At 43.6% G+C, this 23,498-nt stretch overlaps 2 protein-coding genes across 2 annotated transcripts in view; one reads left to right on the top strand and one right to left on the bottom strand.

Annotated features, from left to right (window-relative positions):
* abtb1 (ankyrin repeat and BTB (POZ) domain containing 1) overlaps positions 1–23,498 on the bottom strand; it is a 75,576-nt gene that overhangs the window by 33,411 nt on the left and 18,667 nt on the right. The window lies entirely within an intron of this gene.
* Positions 6–22,022, top strand: LOC143012924 (glutamate receptor-interacting protein 2-like). The gene is made up of 26 exons (XM_076166265.1): positions 6–15; positions 258–424; positions 508–610; positions 5,389–5,463; positions 6,150–6,288; positions 7,483–7,628; positions 8,267–8,350; positions 8,439–8,514; positions 9,045–9,190; positions 10,005–10,152; positions 10,285–10,454; positions 12,743–12,868; positions 13,027–13,191; positions 13,728–13,914; positions 14,978–15,123; positions 15,198–15,278; positions 15,619–15,682; positions 16,010–16,155; positions 16,351–16,495; positions 17,033–17,172; positions 17,275–17,457; positions 17,559–17,718; positions 18,371–18,485; positions 18,817–19,041; positions 20,165–20,311; positions 20,389–22,022. Exons 1-26 carry the CDS (start codon positions 6–8, stop codon positions 20,584–20,586), a joined length of 3,492 nt encoding a protein of 1,163 aa, XP_076022380.1. The 3' UTR covers positions 20,587–22,022.

Here is a 23,498-nt window from a genome sequence, read left to right as displayed (position 1 = left end):
AAACGATGAGCTCAGGTTTGTTTGCAGTGTGAAGGAAAGGCTTCCTAGGGGGAAAGTTTCCATTGCATTCTGGGAAACAAGCTGTGCCCCACAGCCCTGAGCCCTCTGCCATCTGTTCCTGAACAACTGACAGCCAGGGATGCAAAAACACATTTATTAACCAGTCAGCTTGTGGCTGTAAGGATGTAGAGGTGAGTTTAAATATAGTCTTAGCAGAAAAGATTAGTAAGGTGTTAAATTTGTATCTCCCATTCTAGATTCTGCTCTGGCTATTTGGGAGGACAGGAGGACACACCTGAGAGGACTGGAAGTTATCCAGACAGGGAGGAGATCAAGAGAACAGCAGGGCAGGCAGAGACTGCTACTGCTTCAGAGATGGAGACAGTGTCAGGAAGAGGACAGCACTCAGTTTTCCTCCACGCCGGTCAGAAGATGAACATGTCAACCAGGGTCATGTTTGGAAAAGAACGCCTAACTCCTAAGCAGGTCTCCTACGCCTTTCCTCAGACAGATTCGCTGAGGAAAGGCAGCCGGTCTGCAGGAGCAAAGAGGAGGATGTTCTCGTTTTCTCTCAGGTGTCGGCTGGGCATCATCAGAGGGAGGACCAAAGGTAAAGCAAACAGGAAAAATGATCTTTCTCTTTTTAATAGTCATGTATTAATTTTACATTTTTACTTTTTCACAACGTGAGAAATAGAAGTTGCAGTAATTTTGCAATTTAGCCAAATTTGCACATTTGTCAAGTAGATATGCACATTTTTGGCTCAAATATTGTACCCAAACATTGATGGTTTTCTCCCAAATACCCACACTGAATTGGAGCGATGGTGTTTACTCATAAACAGGCAGATACAGTGTTAGCCAGATGAAGCTTTGAACTGAAACTGTTAAAAGGTAAAAAGAGCATTTGCCCATCTGAAACTGAAATTAAATTAAACTGAAATAATTTCTTCTTTTGAATTATACAACAATTCAGTTGTTTTTAAAAATGACATTTGCTTGTAATTGCAGCTGACCACCATAAGATGGCAGTGTGGTCAGTTTGTTGGATGACTGTTTCAGGAATCATGCCTTTTTGCCTTGAAAGCCTTTACTATCCCAACGAAACGAATAAGAAAGCAGTTTTCAAAAGAGCTTTGACCAGTTATGCTGTTGCTTTATGTATATCAAAAGTGGGAAATGATAATGTATTATTATTGTAACACCTTATTGTGGATCTTGCTGAGTCTTACTAAACTCTGTCTTACTCTTAGTTAAACATTTCCAGCCTCTGCCAAGGTCATTACAATCTGCATTCTTCAGCTAATCATTACATTATCAGTTTTCTACATCAATAATGTTGATTTCTGCTCTGGAGAAAGTGCAAAAGAGACCATTTTTATGACCTTGCTCCCAGGGGGTTTTATCAGTTCAGCACATTGCTCTGTCTTCCTTTATTCCGTTGGAAATTAATTAGTCCCACTCTGAAAGCATTTGCTTGCTCACATTGTAAATGAGGTATTAAGGACAGAAGTCTCAAAGGAAATTATCTATGCCAAAGAGTATTGTGTCCATTGGATGAGCTGACTAATTGGGCTTCATGCAATAGTTGGTAGGAACATGGAAATTCAGTTTTCAAGCATAAACATTCCGTCTTAGATTTGAAGACAGAATTTAACAACCTGTCTTGTTCAGTGTGTCTATGGCCACTGGGGCAGGGTTTTTAGCCTTTGTGTTGCCTTTACTTGCTTCTTTTCTTCCTCCATGTCTCAGCGATGACAACAGTTTGACCTGAACCACAATGAGGTGGGCGAGGTTCAGACAAGGCTGCATTTGGGCTGGAGCAGGGTGTTGGTTGGCAGGGAGGGGGGCGGGGGTCAGGAAGTGGCAGAAGTCAAGGCTTGTGTGCATGCCAAATGGTCAGACAGCTGACCATTAGCCCCTCTGTGTGAGGATGGAAGACCCACAGTGGGTCTGGGGGTCCTGTACAGTCCTGAGGGGGAAACATGAGCTGGTTGCTGTAACCCTTTGGATCGTTCACACAGCACACAGCACACACAATAATAATGCAGCCTCCATGAACAGGAGATTTGGCTTTGCCATTTCTGCTTTTGTGCCTGACGAGGTCGATACAAAGTCTGTCAAATGTGGGCTGTATGATTCGTGACTGCTTGTATTGGAAATCTGTACAAGCTGCATGTGATTATGATTGTGCATGTGGTGCTAATTGTGCAGAGAGTTGAGTGTGAGGTGAGTGTGAGGTGTGAGGTGTGTGCTGTTTTGTCGTCGATTCTGTGTCAGTCAGTTCACGGGTGTCTGTGTGTTTGCGTGTGGAGATGTGTAGGAGAAGGGTGCTTGACTTAGTGGTGAATGGATAAAGAGTGAATGTGTGTGCAGGGGGAGGGAGCGACTGTTGTGCCTGCCTCACTGAACCCCTCTGGCAGAGAGAGAGAGAGAGAGAGAGAGGCAGAGAGAGGGGGAGAATTTGCTCTAACCCACACGCTGTGTATGTGAGAGACGGTTAATGCATGAGCTCATGTGAGTGTATGAAGAGGGGATGATAATTCCTCTGGAAAAGGACGAGTGACTACTAAGAATACCTCAAAAACGGAGGCAAGATGGCAAGGAACGGACATGTACCACTGCTCTCCCTGCTTTGGATATTACGCAGAGAGCACATTTTCAAGAAAACCAGAGCTTAGTGATTGACATTTTTGAGGAGCTGGGAGAAGAATTTAACTGTGACATTTTTGTCGCCAAGTTTAAAGAGAGGGGGTCAGAATCTGTCCTCCACAGCTGAAGACTTCACCAAAGGGAAGAGGTCAAAGGAATGCAAGAGTTTGGGCACAGGAATGAAGAAACAAAGATGGTGTTGGTGCTTTATGCGAGTGGGTGAGACCTGATCTCTCAGGCCATCTACTCGTTTCTCAGGGGAAAGCTTTGCCGGCCGCACTAAAGATCTGCAAGGTTACTTCTTGAGGGTGGCCGTGCTGACCAAACTACAGCCATGCTGTGTGGTCTGAGGAGAGATAACAAGAACAGCATTGGTAAGAGCGCCATGCTTTCATCTTTTCAGCCCAGAGTCTGGGGGGGTCATCGTGTGTAGCAGTAGTAAAAGGAATCGAGGCAGGAGGGAGGGGGTCAGTGATCTCCTAGCAGCATGTTAACAGCACTTGATCTCTGTACTGTACCGTCCATTTGAGTTCCTAAACGAGTGTCTAAATGATACATTTGAATAATAATCAACATGTCTAATTGACTGCAGCATAGATTAGTACAATCCACACACGGTGAAAGACGTGAAACAAATGTCACTGGACCTGGACCCCGGGTTGTGTGTACTACCGTCCAGCTGGGTGTATGTGGGGCAGGAATAGTGATGTAAACCGGGTACGGCAGAGCCCAGCTTCAACATAGGCTTTACATCTGAAAATAGCATTAGGATTCCATTGTCACTGCCCGTGCCACCCACACAACCTACATTCTGATTGGTTAGGAGGGGGATGGCATCCAGTGCCCTGAATTAAATCAGCAGTTAATTGACTCACTGCATAATATTACAGCAGCTTAGATTATTTGAGTCATTGTGGTGCCCTCCGACGTGCTGTAGCTCAGCTTTCTTGCACTTTAAATATGTTCTATTTACTAACTTCCGCTCTAGGGGCTGTTACAGTATTTATTGCATATCTAGACTCTTCATTAATCAGCTTACTCCTGATCATAACAGGCTGTTGGATCAACTAAAGGTTATTTTAAGCAGGGGGTTGGGTGGGTGGGGGCTGGCTGGCTGGTACAGTAACATCTAGTCACGTGCAGTACGTTGGCTCCATGTTACCCAGAGCCAATATTGCTATTTGACTGCAGTGACAGCTGCTTGGACTGTCAGGGCCCTCAGGAAGCAGTGTGATTACGAGGCATTTGCCCACCCTTATGTGTGTTTGATGTGTCACTCACATGTGTGTGTCTGGGGGGAGGGGGGGGGGGGCGCAGTGCCAGTGCCTTAAAGCTGTTGAGCAAGCCAGATGTGCAAGGATGTGTATAAAATGTGAATTACCATAACATGCATATACATTGTCTTTACATCTCCGCATTTTAAAATGTGCAAAAATCCAATTAAGATTCAGTTTTAGCTCAGACTCATGCAGTTGTAGGCAAAAGAAGGCTGAATTAGTTTCTTGATTCGGTATGTCCAAGGTCTGCTCAAAGGTTTGTTGTTTGAGAAACTTTGATCAATGATCCATGCTTGTCGCTTGTCTAGAGGCATCGCCCACACACATGAAGATGTGGAAACCTGACATGAACGAGGGTTTGATGCCCTTTTCATTTCTGCCAGATCAGAATACATCATGCAGTCTTAAGCCTGCCAAGAAGGTTATGTTTTCGCTTATTCAGTCAGCAGGATTACAGTGAAGAACACTCTCAGTTTTGATGGTGGCGCTGTGATTACTACTGTTGGGTTTCTGCCAATAATGTGCATATTGGCCAGTCATAGAATCTAAATAATGAGTGCCCCTTTTGTTTAAAATTCTTTAGTGAGCCTCAGCAGTGAAGTCAGTATTAACCCTACTGTTGATTAATTGTCCCTAGTTAACTAATACAGTATAATAAAAGCAAATAATCCCTGCCTTTGCTATTCAGTCATTGAAGAACCCTGAGAGTCAACAAGAGGTCTATGCACAGCTCTTTAAGTGTGTAATTTGATGTTCAATCGCTGGGCAGGACTTCTGAATTGGCAACCGTCAGTGGACAGGATTAGAGAAGTGCCAAGTCAGATTCCTTATCACTATTACTGCTGACATGCTGGTATGGCCAGGCAGCAGCTCTGCCGCTCTGAGGCCAGTTCACTGCTCTGACGGTGGAGTACAGCATTTCTCCCGAGCAGAGCAGATTGAACATTTTCTGGCTTCCTGCAACAGCTGCTGTAAATGACATGAAAATGATGATTTCCCCTCCATGCACGAACAGTCCATTAACCACATGCTGTTCATTCGGGAAAATTCCCATGCTCTAGTAGTCACATACATCAAGCTTGCCACAAGTGTAGTGTTGTGTTAAATGAATGGGTTTAAGGGTCTTTGCTGCAGACTGAAACGAGCTATTTTAAACTCTTGACCATTTTATAGCGTTGTCGTGGAAACACACTGGGGACACATTTTCAGGTTCCCTAGTTGAGGCTGATCATTCTATTTCACTTAGCTTATATGTGACGGGAGGTGCCTGCTGGCTTAGTGCTGCTTCTTCTCCCTGAGCCCCCACATTTCCTGATCAAAGCGGTACAGTGGTGGCAGCTGTCATGATGTGTGGGGACCGATGCTCCTGTTCACGTCACCCTCAGACGCACTGATCCCCAGGATATCACCACAGTGTTTCCTGACAGTCAGCATTCATCCCTTCCTACTGTCTCCTCAGATGATGGACCGTACTCCAAAGGAGTCAAGGAGTCATCTGACCAATCGCATTCTTCCCAGCGGCGCAGCCTTTCAGGTACAATACAATCAAACCTCTATGTATTTCCTATGTCGACTGTCTGATTCATGTTACAGGCTCTATTCCCCTGTATCCTCAATAAGAAGAATAGTTCCATTTTTTTACAGTTTTGTCCATGTGATGTAGATTTGTGCCGTCTGTGTTTTGTATGATGGTGCATTGAGTGTCCATTAAATGCTTTGATAACTCGAAAAACCGCTTGTGTGGCATACCTGTCATATGTACTAAACCACACCGGTCTGCCTTTGTGGGCTTTATGTTGAATGATTTCACAGCACAGCACAATGTGGACAGAATGAGAGCGAGCACAGGCAATGTCTGATGATGCTGTGGTGCCAACATGTCAGACTTAAGGTCAAAGTAATTTTCATTCGCAATGAGATTTCAATTTATTGCCGGAAGATTCTGTCAGATTTTTTCAAGAAGTTTCTGCTTAATTCATGCATTACATTTCTGCCCATTACCATTTTTATTGTGTTTTTTTTATAAATCTGACTTCCTCTTTGTGAATCCGAACCCTCAGCAAAGATCGGCTAAGAATAAGAGATTACCTGGAACGAGGAAAAAGACAAGACTTGTGACAGAATATGTGTGTGAGACATTTAAAACAAGAAAAGAAAGAATGTGAAGAGACAGAGGTGAGAGTTGAGGTTGAATCTAAAGCTGACTGTGTGTTTTGACAGCAGAGGAGTACCGAGGAGTCACCACAGTGGACCTGATGAAGAGGGAAGGGAGCAGCCTTGGCCTCACTATCTCTGGAGGGTCTGATAAGGATGGCAAGCCCAGAGTGTCAAACCTGCGGCCAGGTGGGCTAGCTGCCAGGTGAGATCTCTGCTCTCTGTTGTGGGTAAAACCTGTCAACCCCAGCAAGTTGTCCGAACCTGTTATTCTCCTCTCACAGGGGTTCCATTAGCTTATACTGACCAGGTCGCCTTAAATTAGCTTCTCTCACTGGGTGATGCTAACCCCGGGAGTAATATCCACACAGGAGTTATTTATATGTAAAGATGCCACGAATGTAAACTTAAACTCAAACTGAGACTTTGTATAGTTTTTGATTGTTCTTCTCCAATTAATCAGTAGTGACCGAACTGAAGACGATGTCATTAAATTGCTTATTTTTGCCTTAAACACTCAAACTACCCAAGGTGATCTAAAACACAGAACACCAGCACATGCTCACATTAGAGAGGATGTAACAATTTCAACAACGCAATTATTCCCTGTTTAATTCAGATTATAATGGTAATAATTCACTGTGACTTTTAAACTGTGGGCTTATTCTTATCTCGCAAAGATAGTTTAATTAAGACGCTGTAAAAGTAATTTTCTCCGCCGTCAACCATGTTAAATGAAAATGTAACTCCCATTTTATGATGATTAAGCAGTTTGTGACTGTAGCCTCTTTTTGTCACACACACCCCTCACACACACACACACACAATTTGCTAGAATGACAACACGTTTCTGAAATGTCTTGGCCAAATATGCCATTGCTTGTCAGCACAGAGGAAGTTTTGAGACAGCAAATGTGCTAATTCTAATAAGCAGCTTGTCTTCCAATGGCACTGCTCGCTAATTTACTGTGCGGAGAGACACACAGACAGACAGACAGACAGACAGACAGACAGACAGACAGACAGACAGACAGACAGACAGAGAGAGAGAGAGAGAGAGAGAGAGAGAGAGAGACAGACAGTGTGACACTCCAGGATGAAACTCCACTTGGATGACAGGCCAGGTGAAGACATCTGTGTGTGTGTGTGTGTGTGTGTGTGTGTGTGTGTGTGTGCTGTCTGTGCTCTGACTGGCAGCAGCCTGAAGGTGAGAGGCTCCGGTCGGGCAGCTCATCAATTTGATTAATTAGATTTACGATTGCGCAGCATTATTGCCTCACTGTCATATTTGAGCTATTCTGAGTCAACATGCATTCAGAGGAGCTGGGGTAGTGGGGGATCTCATTTTCCTTTCTCTCTCTCTCTCTCTCTCTCACACTCTGTCCATCACTGCCCACAGGAGTGACCAGCTGAATGTGGGAGATTACATCAAGTCGGTGAATGGCATCAACCTGTCAAAGCTTCGCCACGATGAGATTATTAGCCTGCTGAAAAACATTGGAGAGCGAGTTGTGCTGGAGGTGGAGTATGAGCTGCCTCCTTTTGGTAGGTGAAGTCTGTGTGTATCTGTGTGTACCTGTCCCTGTAGACCAGACATACATGGATGTCACAGAAATACATGCGGGAACTGTCCAGTGTTTTTACCACAACTTGCTGAGTGCGCTCACTGTGGAAAATGACGACGATATCTGTGTCAAACCATTAATATAATTGTCTAATAATGCTTTTCCTGTTGAGAGGAATATTCCCATAAAAGAGATTATCCTTCAAACATTTTAATATACATAATGGTCTTTATTGAATACTTTACCGCCATATCCAATCAAACGAGCATTAAGAGGGTGAGTGTAAACTGCCAGGAGAGATCTTTGGGAGTACACTTTTGCTATAATTGAAAATGTTAAAATCAATGTGAGAGATGTCACAACTTCTGACGTCTTGTCTTGTGATTTCCACAATACTTGGTTCCTTCCGCTGACTCAGCTCTTTCAAAACTCAAACGACCTCAAAGTCAAAGGCACGTTTGTGCGAGCAAAGGATTTTTACATCAGCTGGTATTTAGCTTTATGGGAAGCTGTGGCATTTTAATAAATGCTTGTGTGATAAGAGATGTCACCTAAAATTGCCCATTCATCATTTTGGAGGACAAATCATTTGACAAGTTCTTTTCTCTTTGTTCTCAGCTCAGCCCCCCTCAGGAGTCATAACCAAAACTATAGAGGTGTGTTTATATAAGGAGGGTAACAGCTTTGGGTTCGTCATGAGAGGTGAGTAAGATGGAACATTTTCATACATGTCCATCAGTAGAATTCAGGGTGCTTTACACAACTTTATTACTCGATTGTGTTCTTTTAGGAGGCTTCCACGAGGACTGGCGAAGGTCTCGACCTCTCATGGTCACCTACGTCAGGCCTGGAGGTCCAGCCGACAGGTGAGGATTCAGATGAGATGAATATATATAGATAGATAGATAGATAGATAGATAGATAGATAGATAGATAGCATATACTGTATATAGATAGAGCTGTCTGTGTGTATTTTTGGATTCCTATTCTGTTGAGCATGCATGAGCGAGTGTGTATTATTATATGTGTGCATCCAGGCATGGATTTATACTGTGTAACACTTATTATTTGAAATGATCATTATGGTCTTCTACATTAATCTATGCCCAGGCCTGTGCATGGACGCGTGTCTATGGTGTGTTTTATCGACAGAGCAGAAAGGCTACTGCAGCACTTTTCCTAGTGTAAACCGAGCGCAGCAAACCACTTGTGCAGCTGTGGCACAAACATAATTAACCATCAAAGATTTTATGGCCGTTTACCTCCTTTATCCTTCATCTCACCTGGGAGGGAAGATTGATGAAGACCTGTGAGATGATTTACTGGGACCAGTGTTTAAACGCATGTATGAGCTTCCTGTACCGTTCCATCATTTTGTCCTTCTCTGCTGTTCCAGAGAGGGCACATTAAAGGCCGGAGACCGCGTATTGAGCATAGACGGGATGCCTTTAAACAGAGAGAAGCATGCTGACGCTCTGACCATGCTGATGCAGAGCAGCCAGGAGGCTCTGTTCCTGATTGAGTACGACGTCTCAGTCATGGGTGAGCACACGCATATATACACACACACACATGCACGCACACACACACACACACTCACAGTAAATATGTGGAGGCATGACAGGACAGCATTGCTTTGAGGGTAAATAATGCGTGTGAGTGTTGGTGCTGGAGACGTCACAAGAGGAGTCAACCAGGCCAGAGAGCACAGCGTCACTTAAAGGGTAGATGGGTGATATTGTGTGGCACAGTCAAATGATGTCACTCCGTGTAGATGTTTTATGCAGGTTTGAAATAACACAAGCGACTTCTATTATTAGTGAGCTCCTCAGAGAGACAGAGGAAGCAGTCGCACTGTGAAGGGTGTGGAATCCTGCACAATTACTCTCAACATCTGTCAGCTCAGTGTTCATCAGGCATCATCAAGGAATTGAATAGTATAGATTGAAGGTTGAGATGCTGTGAAAAGCCATGCTGTATGCGTTCAGACAGACCTTTCCCGTAACTGAGGGGACATTCTTTGCATTTTTCTAGCAGAGTACGTTTTTTTTACTTGACCCCTTGTTAGAATGTGATTGGATATGAGGCAAACTGAGCTGCCCTGACCTGCCGACCCCTCCTGATGCTGACACATGATGCCTCCTATGTCATCTGCCGAGGGGGCAAAAAATGCACACATATCAAGTGAACTGTCAACAGTGTCCACTGTGGAATAGCTTTTATATTGCTTCCTCTGTTGTTGTTTCACTTTGTTGTCATTTATAATTAAGTAGAAGTGATATTGCAGACGTTAGACCCTTCCAGTAAACATATTCGTTGACCTCAAACATCAAGTGAATGTGTTTGTCTGTTTCAGAGGCAGTGCAGCACGCCTCGGGCCCCCTGCTGGTGGAGATTGTGAGAGGTTCCTCTGCCAGTTTGGGGATTGGCCTCACGACAGCCATATACAGGAGCAAACAAGTCATTATCATTGACAAGATCAAGTCAGCCAGCGTGGTGGAAAGGTGAAGCAAACAAAGCGTGCATGTTTTACAGCACTTTTCATTTCATGCATGATTGTTTTTTCATTTTACGATAACTCACCTGACACGTGCCGCCCTCCCTCCCTTCCTTCCCCCATGCCTGGTCCCTGTCAGATGTGGAGCACTGAACACAGGCGACATCATTCTGTCTATAGACGGCACCAGCACAGATCACTGCTCCTTAATGGAGGCCACCCAGCTGCTCGCCAACACCACTGACGTTGTTAAACTGGAGATCCTCCCAGCAAGCCAGAGCAGACTGCCCATCAGGCCACAGGACACAGGTACAACAACAGAGGTCCAAAGTCACTAAATACTCTATATTCAGCCAGGCTATTTCAGTCATGTACTTCTTATCTACACTAACTTTCTACTCTACTACATTCATTTGGTGCCAGTGGTACCTATACTTTGCAGGCTAAAACTTTGAACATGGCATACGCTCATATAATGCTGCCACATAAAATCCGAGTCCTTGTTTCTCAGCCTTATTCTAAAAACAAACAATCTAGAAACTCTACAAAAACAACAATACAACCCAAATGATGTTTTATTTTAAAGCAGGACTCTTACTTGTATTGGAATATTTTCACTCTGTGATCGCAGCAATAAATACATTAAGGATAAAGAAATTCACAAAACGTACACTCTTAGGTCATATGAACTTTTACTTGTTTTTGAAGTATCTTTGTGGCCACATTGTACTTAATGTAAACCGACTGTTGTCCTCACTTATTAGTCTTAGTCTTAGTTATTTTACGTACAGAGTCTCACTGCCTTCCAGCTGCTTTTTTCCATGTCAGTGTGTGTGTGTGTGTGTGTGTGTGTGTGTGTGTGTGTGTGTGTGTGTGTGTGTGTGTGTGTGTGTGTGTGTGTGTGTGTGTGTGTGTGCGCGCGTCCTGCCTTTGGGTAGACACTCAGCATCTTATGCATACCAACAAGCTATTCGCATACACACACATACACACACACACACACACACACACACACACACGTTGGTCACAGATCATGTTCGTGCCATGTTCTGCTGAATTATTTCTGGGTCAGCAGCTGGAGGGGCTCTTTATGGAAAGAATCGCATTGAATCGCAACATGACACAGCGGAGCAAACTGTAGAGTGTGTGTGTGTGTGTGTTATCATATCATTATCATATGTGTCTGCTCCAGCCTGAAGTTGTTTATTTATCAGATTATAATTTTTTCATCTATTCCTTACATTTAACAGCAGTTGATGTTCTGGAGATATATGCAGTATTTATGATGACTTTAAACTGAGTTAAACTGATATGATAGTTCTTCCACATCAGTATCCAGTGTTTCAGTTCAAAGTAAAGTAAAATTGAGTTATTAGTATTTATGGTAATGTTGTGTTTGAATTAAGTAAGGATCCAGCCCATAAATAATGTGTTCTGAAACGGGATACGATGTTTGCACAGCTGCCTGTTCTCCTAGGATAAGGAGGGATTTTGAGATGCAACTTGTCTAATCTTCTCTGAGTATTTAATAAGAATGATAGGGCCACAAAGATTCTGAATAATTATTTCTTTCCCACCACTGCAGATTGAAAACACCATTTCTTGGATTGCGTCCCTTAGTAGAGATTTACATAAACCACAAGTTTTACAGGTTTTCACAAAAAAGAGATAAAAGGGCCAGAGGTTCTCCTGCATGTGTTCTGATGATTACATAAGTTTGGATTTAACCAGGTGCCCTGAATGTGGCAAACATCCCAGGCATTTTTCCTGTAAATCCTCCAACCGTGTGAGCAAATTGTGAGAGATTAAGCCCCGGCTAATGAAGCGCTGAGGATTACTGTCACATGTAACATTCTGCGACAAATTTAGCTGCAAGAATCCGTAAAGGGAAATTTATTAATCAGGCTGTGTCATACAGCAGGTCAACGCTTCCCTGTGAAGGCTCATATAGTAGAGACTGTTTCATTAAATGTACTGAACTCTCAATTTTATACAAAGCTGGAAAAGTCAACAGAAAGCTGAAAAAAGACGTGAATATTAATTAAGCGCTGTCAAACTGTATGATAGGATTAAAGACCCCAGTGCAGATTGACACATAAAGATCAAAGTGTTTGTCAATCAGATGCAGTGACAGAGAACCTGCATCATCAGCAAACAGAATTCAGCTGCACCCAATCAAGGGTTACGCTACAGTTCTCCTCACAGCCGACATCAACAACGCCATGCCCAGCAGACAAGTGACCCAGGAGGTTTTTGCACCTTCTGCAGCTCTTGAGGATGAAATGATGAAAATTATTTGCAGTATTTGCGCAGCTTTTTTGAAGGTTTCTAGTAAAAGTAAGATCTTCTTTAGAAAGCTCAATTACATGTGCATTTATCATTTTCAGGGGCTCATCGAACCCCCGATTAAACCATAGAATGTAATCCAGTGTACCAAGACGAAAACATTAAATATCAATTATTCTGCTCCGGTTGTTCCTCCAGGCATTGTATGGGGTAGTATAAATTTAGACATAGAAATTAAAGCATAATTTCACGTTCAGAATCTAGTGGAACTGGTTTACTTATTGGGTGTGTTTACTGCTTTGCTGTGATAGTGAAAGTGCAGAAGAGCAACAGCCATCACTGGGACCAAAGCAACTACTGCCATCCTCCACATGCCAGCCACAGCAAGACATGGAGCAGCCCCAGCCACCTACACAACCAGCAGGACCACTGCAAATGTAAGTCCATCTCCTCTGACAGCACTGCTGCAGGCCAGACACCATAGAAGGAGTACATGTTACATAGTTATTCTCTTTGTGTACATGTGGGCTCTGTTTGTATAAAATTTCATGTGATCACTTGAGACTCACAGCTGGAGTACTGTGTTTTGTTCCAGCTTTGGTGAGTGGTGGCTTCTCCCCTTCCTCCACAGCCACCTCAGGCTTCAGCAGCCAGAGTAGCAGCAACATGCTCCCCTGCCCCGTCCCCCCGGTCGCTCCCACGAGCCCACGCAGCTCCACTGGCAAGAGGAGAAACAGGAAGAAGGACCACAAGAGCTCTTGTAAGACCAATGCCTGCCCAATTTTTCACTTCAGTGTTCGCAATGTCATGACAACACACCTCTCCTCCCTCTAACTCAGTCTGTAACCTACTCCCCCCCTTTCACCCAATAATCAGAATCAACGGTCGCTCTCTAATGTATAGTTTGTCTTAAATCATGCAATTTAATTTGAAATATTTATTGACATTGGTGTGTATTCATGTGTACCTATTTTGAGGTATGTTTAGAAATTGTGTTGCCTGGGAAATATCAAATAAATTCATATTAAAATCTAATGTTACAAGGCAAACTAGCTTGTGATAAATTGGTGGTGACCAGGTGTGGGGGGGGGGGGGGGGGGGGGGGGGGCTGCTCAGGGCCCCTGGCGTGAGCCGATCTGACTGATCACAGCCTTGAACAAGACTGATGTAAACTCCCATGACTCGACTCGTTCCCTTTCCCTCCCCTTGCTTCACAGTCCCTCTCTCGCTCAGTGTATCTGCCACTTCTCCACTAATCTCTGATGCCTTCCCGCCCTCTCCCCCTCACCCCCGCAGTATCTCTGGCATCCAGCTCTGTCGGCCCAGGAGGGCAGGTTTTTCACGTGGAAACGAGCGAGGTCATCCTGAGGGGCGATCCGCTCACAGGATTTGGGATCCAGCTGCAGGGGGGTGTCTTTGCCACAGAAACCCTCTCTGCTCCCCCAGCCATCCGCTTTATTGAGCCCGACAGCCCGGCAGAGAGGTAACTTGCTGAGACACCTGACAAGTAAACAAATATCATATAGGGCTTCACCGTGAACCCGGGGCCTCAGTGTTAATCATTCAGCCTGGCAAAGAAGTGGAGACGCAGCATTTGGGAAAAGGGTTACTGTGTGTGTGTGTGTGTGTGTGTGTGTGTGTGTGTGTGTGTGTGTGTGTGTGTGTGTGTGTGTGTGTGTGTGTGTGTGTGTGTGTGTGTGTGTGTGTGTGTGTGTGTGTGTGTGTGTGTGTGTGTGTGTGTGTGTGTGTGTGTGTGTGTGTGTGTGTGTGTGTGTGTGTGTGTGTGTGTGTGTGTCTGACACACACAGCTGCTATGTACTGTGTTGATTTTTGCTATATGATACAGTTCAATTAACCCAGTCAGACCAGTTTGTGGTATCTTTACTTGTCTTGTAAGAGTAATGAGGATGTTTGCGCCAGCAGCACAGGACCGTGCCCCTTCAGCATTGTAATACAATTAATCCCTCAGCCGTTGAACAGGAGTGACTCAAGTTTAACATTCTGTAGAGACTTCACTGTTTCGGCAGCCACACAAGGCTACCGATCAACAGAGGTTTGTAGATTAATAATGGCTGACAGTGATTCTGTGTTTGCCCTGGTGGTAGATTAAATGTGATTTGTGTGTCGTCTCTGTGTGTGTGTGTTTTGATTTATGATATTTTTCCTAGTCCAAGTAATGTCAGGTTTCATTGAGCATATATCAAGCTTAGAGACTGTATTATGTGCTTATGTTATGGCATTTAAGCTATATGACATCATATAAAACTTGGTGACATTGTCAAGATAATTTCTCTGAGAACAATAATTCAAACTCTTGCTGCTCGTGTTTTGTTTTAGCATTTTATATGGACATGCTTGTGTTGAGTGTGAATCAATCTTGTGAGATAACAAATTTGAACAACCTCTGTTGCACTTATACTCTGAATTTAAGGACATTTTAGATGTTTAATTATATGCAGCTTGTTACAACACAGCACCATGATGTGGTTTTGGTCATTTCTTCCATGCAAACGGTTTGTTGGGTTTCTTTTCTCTTCTGTGTGAAGGTGTGGCCTTCTGCAGGTCGGGGACAGACTGCTGTCCATCAATGGGATACCAACTGAGGACGGCACGTTGGAGGAAGCCCATCAGCTGCTCAGAGACTCTGCTCTGGCCAATAAGGTCACTGTGGAAGTTGAGTTTGATGTCGCAGGTACCACACAGCTCTTTCACGTAGTTCACCCCTTATGTCATCCACATCGTGCTTACACTTATCTTTAACTGTAGAGTCCGTGGTTCCCAGCAGTGGCACCTTCCATGTTAAACTACCAAAGAGGAGGGGCGTGGAGCTGGGCATCAGCATCAGTGGTGAGTTGATTGGCAGCAAGAAATTCAGCAGGGGGCAGTGTTGCTCTGTAAGTGTGCAGAAGGCATACAGACTTGCAGTTGAATGAATCAGTGTTCTGTGATCCATAAAGCTCGAGCATGAGGGCAAATACCTCATTTACTGTGAATAAGACTGGCCCGCTGCCATCATTCATCACAACCCTAACTAGCTGCAATGAAAAACAAAGAAACAAGTTGAGTGCACTGGCAGATTACAATCAGGAAGTAACATGAAGGATGCTGCTGTGATCACTTTTTGTGCACATTTGTCACTAACTGCATTTCTAAAGAGGTAACGGCAAAGTTTCCTTTATTTCACCAGCAAGTAAGAAACCTGGCAAGCCCCTGATCATCTCTGACATCAAAAAGGGAAGTATAGCCCACAGGTATGTCGCCTCATCGCTACTAAACTGTTATTGTTTACAAGATCGTAGAGACACGACTGTGCATCCATAGTTTTCTCCCCTTTTTCTTGAATTTTATGCCAATGTCTCTTTTTTTGTCTATCCTTTTTCGCAAAATTTCTCACTATTCCGATCAAGTGGGTTATCTAGGCTTCGATGTGGGATAACTCAGACATAAAACTAAATCTGTAACCTGAAAAACCAATTGGATTCGGCTTGAGCAATGTAAACATGGTTACACCCAATTTTGGCACAGTGTCAAATGTGAGCTGGTTTCAACGTTGTTTTTGTACGTGGTGTACCTCATAGGACAGGCACTTTGGAGCCTGGTGACAGGTTGATGGGAATCGACAACGTGCGTCTGGAGAACTGCACCACGGAGGATGCCATGCATGTCCTAAAGCAGGCCGAGGACATGGTCAAACTCCGTATTCAGAAAGATGAGGACAACATCGGTACAATTATCTCCAACACAACTATTTCATATTATCTGCTTGCCCTTATGTCTGTATATAAAATTGAAGGCTTCTATGACATATTTTACAATTTGATCATGCGCTATAGAAGTGCCCAACCATGCTGAGATGATGTTTTATTGTTTGTTTTATGTCTGTAGCTTCAAGCATTGTGTGTACTGTTTCCCTATATAGATGAGTTAGAGATGTCGGGCTCTATAATCTACACAGTGGAGCTGAAGAGATATAATGGACCACTGGGCATCACTATTTCTGGCACAGAGGAGCCCTTTGACCCCATCGTCATTTCTGGCCTCACCAAGAAAGGCCTGGCAGAGAGGTGAGAGAGTATCAGAGGTCAAGCAACGGCTGACATCATGATGGTCAAGCCTTTATCAGTGAGGCAGTAAACGAAGGCTTTAAGCAATATTGTGCAACATTTTCCCAGCTACTTCACATGATGAAGTAACATTGCGCAAGATGCTTAATAATGTGAGAAGGCAAATCAAAGACACTTTAAGATAGCGATAAACAAGCACAGAGGACAATGTTCTGAAGCAACAGTGAACATATTTGTATCTAACTAAACTTCAAATTGTTAAACTTCATGTGGAGTAGCTTTTATTTAGAGGCTTTTCAATTGGATGAGGGTCCATTGACGGGCCTTTTTAGATGTCCTAAATGAAAGCCAAATATCTGCAGCAAATCACAGCTTGCAACCATGCCACTGATCCGGTTCTGATGGAAATTGCCTGGAGGTTGCGGCACTTTAATCTGACAGGCAGCCTCATTGTGTTGGTGCCTGCACCTTGATAGTTTACTAGTACAGCTGTCAGTCATTCTCTTCTCATTCTTTCACCTCCCCTGAACCCTGCAGGACCGGAGCCATCCATATAGGGGATCGGGTCCTTGCAATCAATGGGGTCAGCCTGAAAGGAAAGCCACTGAGCGAGGCCATTCACCTACTGCAGATGGCCGGGGAGTCTGTGACCCTCAAGATAAAAAAAAAAGCAGAGAGTATGTTTGGAGATGATGACGAAAGCTTGAAGTGACACTGAAAGTACAGTTCTCGCTTACCTACATGATGCACTTACTCAATGACACTCTGCTCATTCCCAGAAGCCGATGACCGGCAACCTCCAGACAGAGAAGCTGGGTTTCTAAGTGACACGGAAGATGAGCTGACCGTCTCGCAGAAGACCAGCAAACACTCCGACATCTACTCTGCCGCTGTTCCCAGTATAGACTCGGCCATGAGCTCCTGGGACGGCTCAGGGTTCGACGCAGGCTACAATAGCCAAGGTGAGGTTCAGCAGACGGGAACCGATTTGGTTTGGGTACAGTTTTCTCGGTGTGCGCCGGCCCAGTGAGATAGTTATTTTAAATTGTTTTGGGGTGTTCAGGAACACATCTCCACAAAACATCTGAAATAATGCTCGAGCCAAATGAGTGGAGGCACACAAAACCCAGGGGCCATCCAGGCTGCAGCTCCACAGGCCTCAGCCACCACGCAGCCCTCTATGATGGGAGGTTCACTGAGGACGAGTGGGACAAGATGCCTGGGTGAGCCCAAAACGTCTGCTCGCTCCCTCACACATTGCTCTGTGTCGATGCAGCTTTCAGTAGTTCTCGTTGCTTTGCGGACATGTATTTTTTTTTTTCATTTGAATCATTTTTGTGTTGTGCGGTTTCCTGTTTTATACTTTTCCAATCTGTCCTTGTTTTCTCTTTCTCAGGTATTCTCTCTCTCATCTGCTTTACTAACTGCCCACGAGCTCTTTCGGTGTTTCACATAGACGCATCTTTTTCTATCACCTTGTCCACATCAAAACGTTTCTCAGAAAGCATCTAAAGGGCCAAAGGATTCATCAGATTTGTCTGTCACTTCACTCTTGACTTTTTTTTTTTTCCTCCTGAACTTCTGTGTCAAACACTTTCACTTTCTGTCTTTTTTGGGGGGGACATCACTTTTTTTTTTTTTTTTTTTTTTTTAATTGAACTGCAAGAATCTTTGACCTAACCTAGAGGACTACAAAGTGTTTGGGCTGCCACAAATGAGGGACATTACGGTAACATTCACTGTGGTCCTGAGAGACTTTCAAAGGATTCTGAAATCATGCAGCCCTAATACGGCATTTCCCATGCTGCTTTGTAGGCAGCAGCAGTCTCAAGACGACAGAGCCGCTCTCATGTTCTGGTTACTGCATTGTCGTAGATTCGTCAGCCCCCCTCGTTGCCATGGCACCCTGAACCAGGATGACAGCTTCTGGTCCCAGGCCCTGCAGGACCTCGAGACCTGTGGGCAGTCGGAGATTATCAGGGAGCTGGAGGTAGGCCGCCTGGCACCCTGCCCCCCCTGTGCTCCTGTTCCCTGCTTGTCCCCATCTGCTTTGTCCTACTCGTGTGTTCATAGACTGGTGTTGGCCTAAATGATCATCCCAAATGAAGCATTATGATAATCGTCAGTGTGTAATCTGTTATTAAATCCGACAAGACGGGCCACGCACCTGCTGTTATACTGAAGGCATGTCTGCACTACCTCTGCCTCCAGTCAAGCTCTTTGTACATTACAGTATAGATTGTATACACAGTCAATCTGTGTGTTATGCCTGAATGATTCTATATTTTTATTACAACCCCTTTCCTTCTGTTCTATTGCAGGCATCCATGACAGGAAGTAGTCTAAGTCTGTATCTGGAGGAGACCAAAACCAATGAAGACTCAATGTTTCAATCTCAAATAAGCCCCATTAAGAAAAAGGGAATCCATGATGAGTCGAAGAACAAAAGCAACCTGAGTATTTCTGCTGGAGGCAGGAACACAGCATCTAGGGAAAAAGGGCACCTCTCTGAAATGTTGTCCCCTACGGCCCTGGAGCTGCACAAGGTAGCTTAGATAGAGAGGGAAAAGACCATAGTTGATTACTATTTTGAGGTAGTGCTACATTACTATAATTTTTTTTGGGTGACTTCCTCTGCTTATCTGAAAACATCAAAGTAACCAGAATGTAGTCCCTTATTCACAAACACTTCTTCTATGGGGGTTTCATTATTACATTAGCATGTCATTTTCCCAATGAAAAGATGAATTCTCCTTTAACACTTACTAAAAAGTTAATTTTACTGTTAGAAAAGGATGTCAAAGTTGACATTTTTTAATCATTGATTTTCCCAGTAAGCTGCACAGTTTGCTGAGTATAAACAAACAGCATCCTTGGGGCATCTGCCCATTATATCCACTGTGAAAAACTGGACCCAGTGGATGCCTAGCCAGCCAGGGCTTGTAGTGTGCGTGTAATAAAAACACTGAAGAATCCTCATTATCTCACATTATCTTAGCGGATGATGGTGTGTGCATGTGTCTTAACTGTGCTCACATGCTGTGATCCAACACTGTGTGGGCACATACTGTACTTCCCCGGGGAGTTGCGTTCGGTGTCCTGCTTTTCCGTACACTTGGTGCCATCAGCACATCAGGGTGGTGCAGCACTGAAAGCAATGACGGTTTATTTCTGTTGACACATCTTCGTGCATTTCGTAGGAACTTGTCTTGGTGCATTTGTTACTGAATTAAACCTGATGACAGATTAATACCTCCACATCAAACACGCTGAGTGGTATAGATGAGAATGAGTGTATTGTTTAACTCGGTTGCATAATCACTCAAAAGGACAACATTTCAGAACATTTTGCCCGGTTTTGTTCAGACTTTGTTGGCCATTTGTGTTTGTGGCGGTGTTGCTTAAAATTGGGTACGGTACAAATGCCTGCAACTGGTACATTTGTCGAATCACTTTACTTTTATTGTGTCAAACACCTGGGCTTTCAAAGTTTGGCCACTGTATTAAAATAGAAAAAGAGTATAACACCTCACTTTTTACTTTTTCCACAGTTTGTTGAAATGGCACATAGCACAGTGTGCCATCATCCTCTGCCTTCTTCTCTCAGCCCTCCTACAAAGTGTGTGTGCATGAAGAATGACTAATTGTGTTGCCCCTGTGCATTTGCAGGTAACCATAAGAAAGGACCTCGACAGCCACGACTTTGGCTTCAGCGTATCTGATGGGCTACTTGAAAAAGGGGTTTATGTCAACATGATCCGCCCGGATGGCCCAGCCGACCAGGTGGGGTTGAAACCCTATGACCGCATCCTGCAGGTACAACTTATGCATGTTTTTATGAGGTGGTAGTAGCATGTTGACGTAAGGATAATCTGAGGGATCTAATCTTCCAGGTAAACCGTGCAAGGACCAGAGACTTAGACTGTTGTCTCACTGTGCCACTAATTATGGAAACGGGAGACTGCTTGGACTTGGTCATTAGTAGGAATCCACTGGCGGCAGCAGACGCCGGGCTCCCTGATGACTGTGATGACCCCTCAAACTCACTGTTGTGCTTTTCTAAGCACAGGACCAATAGCGTGGCTCTGTAATACTGTTTGGCCATGAAGCATTGAGATATCACATATCATTCACATTTGCACCTCTTGGCACACGTTTTGCGCACAGAACCTCCACTCACATAGACAAATGCACCACCACACACACTATGACATCTTTTGCTTGAGTTATGGATTATGTTCACTGGATTAACACGTGAAATGCATTTGTCACTGCACACTAAACCACACCCAGAATCATTTGTATGAGCCATGACATTATGCATGCACACTTGCACACATGCACCCACACCCACATAGGTTATTAGTTAACTCAAGAAGAACATTGAAGGCACACTGTGCTCAGTTATTTCAGCCACTACTTGGCTCAGCGCCCTATTGTCAAGTCTCCTCTAAACTGGCTGCCCTAGAGAGGGTACGGTCCCTCCACATAGTAAACAAAATGCTCACTGTTACTTGCCATCATAAATTATATTCGAGAGCCCTTTACATGTGAATACCAGGAATGCTGGGGAAGACACTTTATCCTTTGTTTAAAAGTCCTTGTCATGTGACGGATGTTTGCACAGTCCCCAGTGTTCAGTTCAAATGTAGCACAGTATATATTTTTGTTTTTTATGGTTCCTTTAAAATATTGATTAATGCCAGTGTCACATTCTGCACAAGGTTCTACGCTTGCACGTCTACATTTCTTTTTTGGGCTTTGGTGAAGTTTACTTTCTCTGACGTGTTTGTCATGGAGTGTTCCATTTTTCACATTCAGTGTGTGAGTCTGTCAGTGTGTAAACATGTTTTGTAAGCAGAAAAGCTTTTTAACGCACTGACTTATGGGTTTGTGTGGTCTTCACTAATGACTTGAGTGAATAGTTTCCTTTTTCAAATAAGTGATAAAATGCCTTTCTTTTTTCAGTTAATGATTTAGTTTTCTTTGGAGCATTCTTTTAAATGCTTCACTCTGCAAATGACCAATATTGGTATAAGTTTGTTCCCCTCTACTGTAGCTAGTTTAGCTCCTTTAAGCATCTTTCTTTACTTCAGAGTAGATCTTTACTTACAATAAAACGATTAATTACCCCATTTGTATCCAATAGAAACTGTTAAAGGTATTCTTTTTAAAAATATTTAACATTTCATAACTTTAGGTTTTTAATTTAGTCCGACCTGTCTGTCCTTCCTCAGTGGAAATGAGATTTGTTTCAATTATTGGCCTGATTGAAGTAGGATAGTTGCTTATTGGGAGCGGCCTTGTAGGCTTAATCCTTGGGACATCAACTTTTCTTAACCTTCACTCAGACAAATGACATGTGGGAGGTCTGTTTTTAAGGATTCATTTGATGAACTGTACATTTATTTTACAGTCTCATGGTGTACAGTGATTTATTTTTAAAAGCACGTGTAGTTTATGTAAGCTGCAATCATGAATGTGTCTCCATATTTTTCATTTGACCTAATCTCATAACTTGAAAGCTTTATTAGATACAATTTATTTTGTTGTATTTAATTTATTATAAATGTATTATTTTAATTGGAATAAATCTTTGTTGCTTTCGTTTCTCAGCAGTACGTTTTTTTTCATTTGTGTCAATATTTCTAGTTGTTGGTAGACTGCCCAAACATTTTGGTTTTTTTTTTGTGTTTGGGCAGCTGCAACTTATTCAGAATGCTGCTGGTAGAGCTCCAACAAAGACTAAAACAGCGTCAGGATGCTTCAGGTTATCTGGCTGGCGAACAACAGTCTTGTGGGAGCGGCAGTTAATAGAGATTTAATGTTTACTGTTGTTTACTACAGTAACAGACTAATCAAGAGTCCTGAGAGAGATGTATAGACTGGGAGGCAGTGGCTCAGTGGGTAGAGCTTCCGCTTAAGAACCGGAGGGTCGCCGGTTCGAGCCCCTGCCGAGGTGCCCCTGAGCAAGGCACCGAACCCTCAATTGCTCCCCTCTGCGAAGGGTGGTAATGTAATGTAATGTAAGTCGCTTTGGATAAAAGCCAAATGCTCGTAATGTAATGTAGACTAGGGGACAATAATAGGACAACGTGTTGCTATGGCCCATCCCATGTATACAGTATATTATCACTAACAAACTAAGGCTAGGGTGTGTTCCCATCCTTCAAAGTCTTTCACAACACCCAGTCTGCCAAATGCTCGTAATGTAATGTAGACTAGGAGACAATAATAAGACAACGTGTTGCTATGGCCCATCCTATGTATACAGTATATTATCACTAACATGTTGTTCCCATCCTTCAAATTCTTTCACAACACCCACCGTTATACTCTTTACACCAGAGATAAGCCATTGGCTGAGATGTTGCAGTCTTTTCCACCTGCTGGGGACCATTAGACTGATTAAGGTTAGGACGTTCATAAACATTTACCTCAAGCGATAATATGCTGTCATTGGGGTGGGGTGGAAGATGGGACTGGATGGGTGGCCTTGAAAGAAGAACATTCAATTCAATATAGATGGCTGTTTCAGGGATCAAGATGCATTTTGACTCATAGAAGTGGCAGGAGGTGGAGGAAGATCTGTAACACTGATCATTCAGGTTCTATTACCACCTTAGGAATTGGCTTGTTCCACAAGGCTCAGTTCTTGGACTGATTGTATTGTCCCTGTAGGCGCTCCTGGGACGCTATCTCTCAGTTTGTGTATCTGGGACAAAGAGTCTGGGAAGTGTTGGGTGTAAAATAAAATATTGCATTCATGACAGAAACACAGAAAAATTAATTGTGTTTTAAACTTCCATCTTTATTCTTTTTTTAGTCAACTCATGAACTTACAGGCAAACATTTCACTGTAACATAAAAGCTCTACCAAGACCCTGCGGCTCCACCTGTCTGTCTCTGTTCTGATCAGGTTGCTGCTACCAAAATGTTCCTGATAAAATGATACATGCCATTCACAATCAAACCAGTGGGTATGCTGTGGCTAATGTTACAT

The sequence above is a fragment of the Genypterus blacodes genome, unplaced genomic scaffold (genome assembly GCF_046128005.1).
Source record: "Genypterus blacodes isolate CSIRO-AG114 ecotype Tasmania unplaced genomic scaffold, CSIRO-AGI_Gbla_v1 ptg000156l_1, whole genome shotgun sequence".
NCBI classification, from domain to species: domain Eukaryota; kingdom Metazoa; phylum Chordata; class Actinopteri; order Ophidiiformes; family Ophidiidae; genus Genypterus; species Genypterus blacodes.
This window is presented reverse-complemented; position numbering and strand designations above follow the sequence as displayed.

What these genes read in the sequence shown, in the direction of transcription:
- LOC143012924 (XM_076166265.1), top strand. An exon ending in CCAGCGGCGCAGCCTTTCAG is followed by an intron (nt 5,464 to 6,149) that starts GTACAATACAAT and finishes GTGTTTTGACAG; the next exon opens with CAGAGGAGTACCGAGGAGTC. An exon ending in GCTGGGCATCAGCATCAGTG is followed by an intron (nt 15,279 to 15,618) that starts GTGAGTTGATTG and finishes TTATTTCACCAG; the next exon opens with CAAGTAAGAAACCTGGCAAG.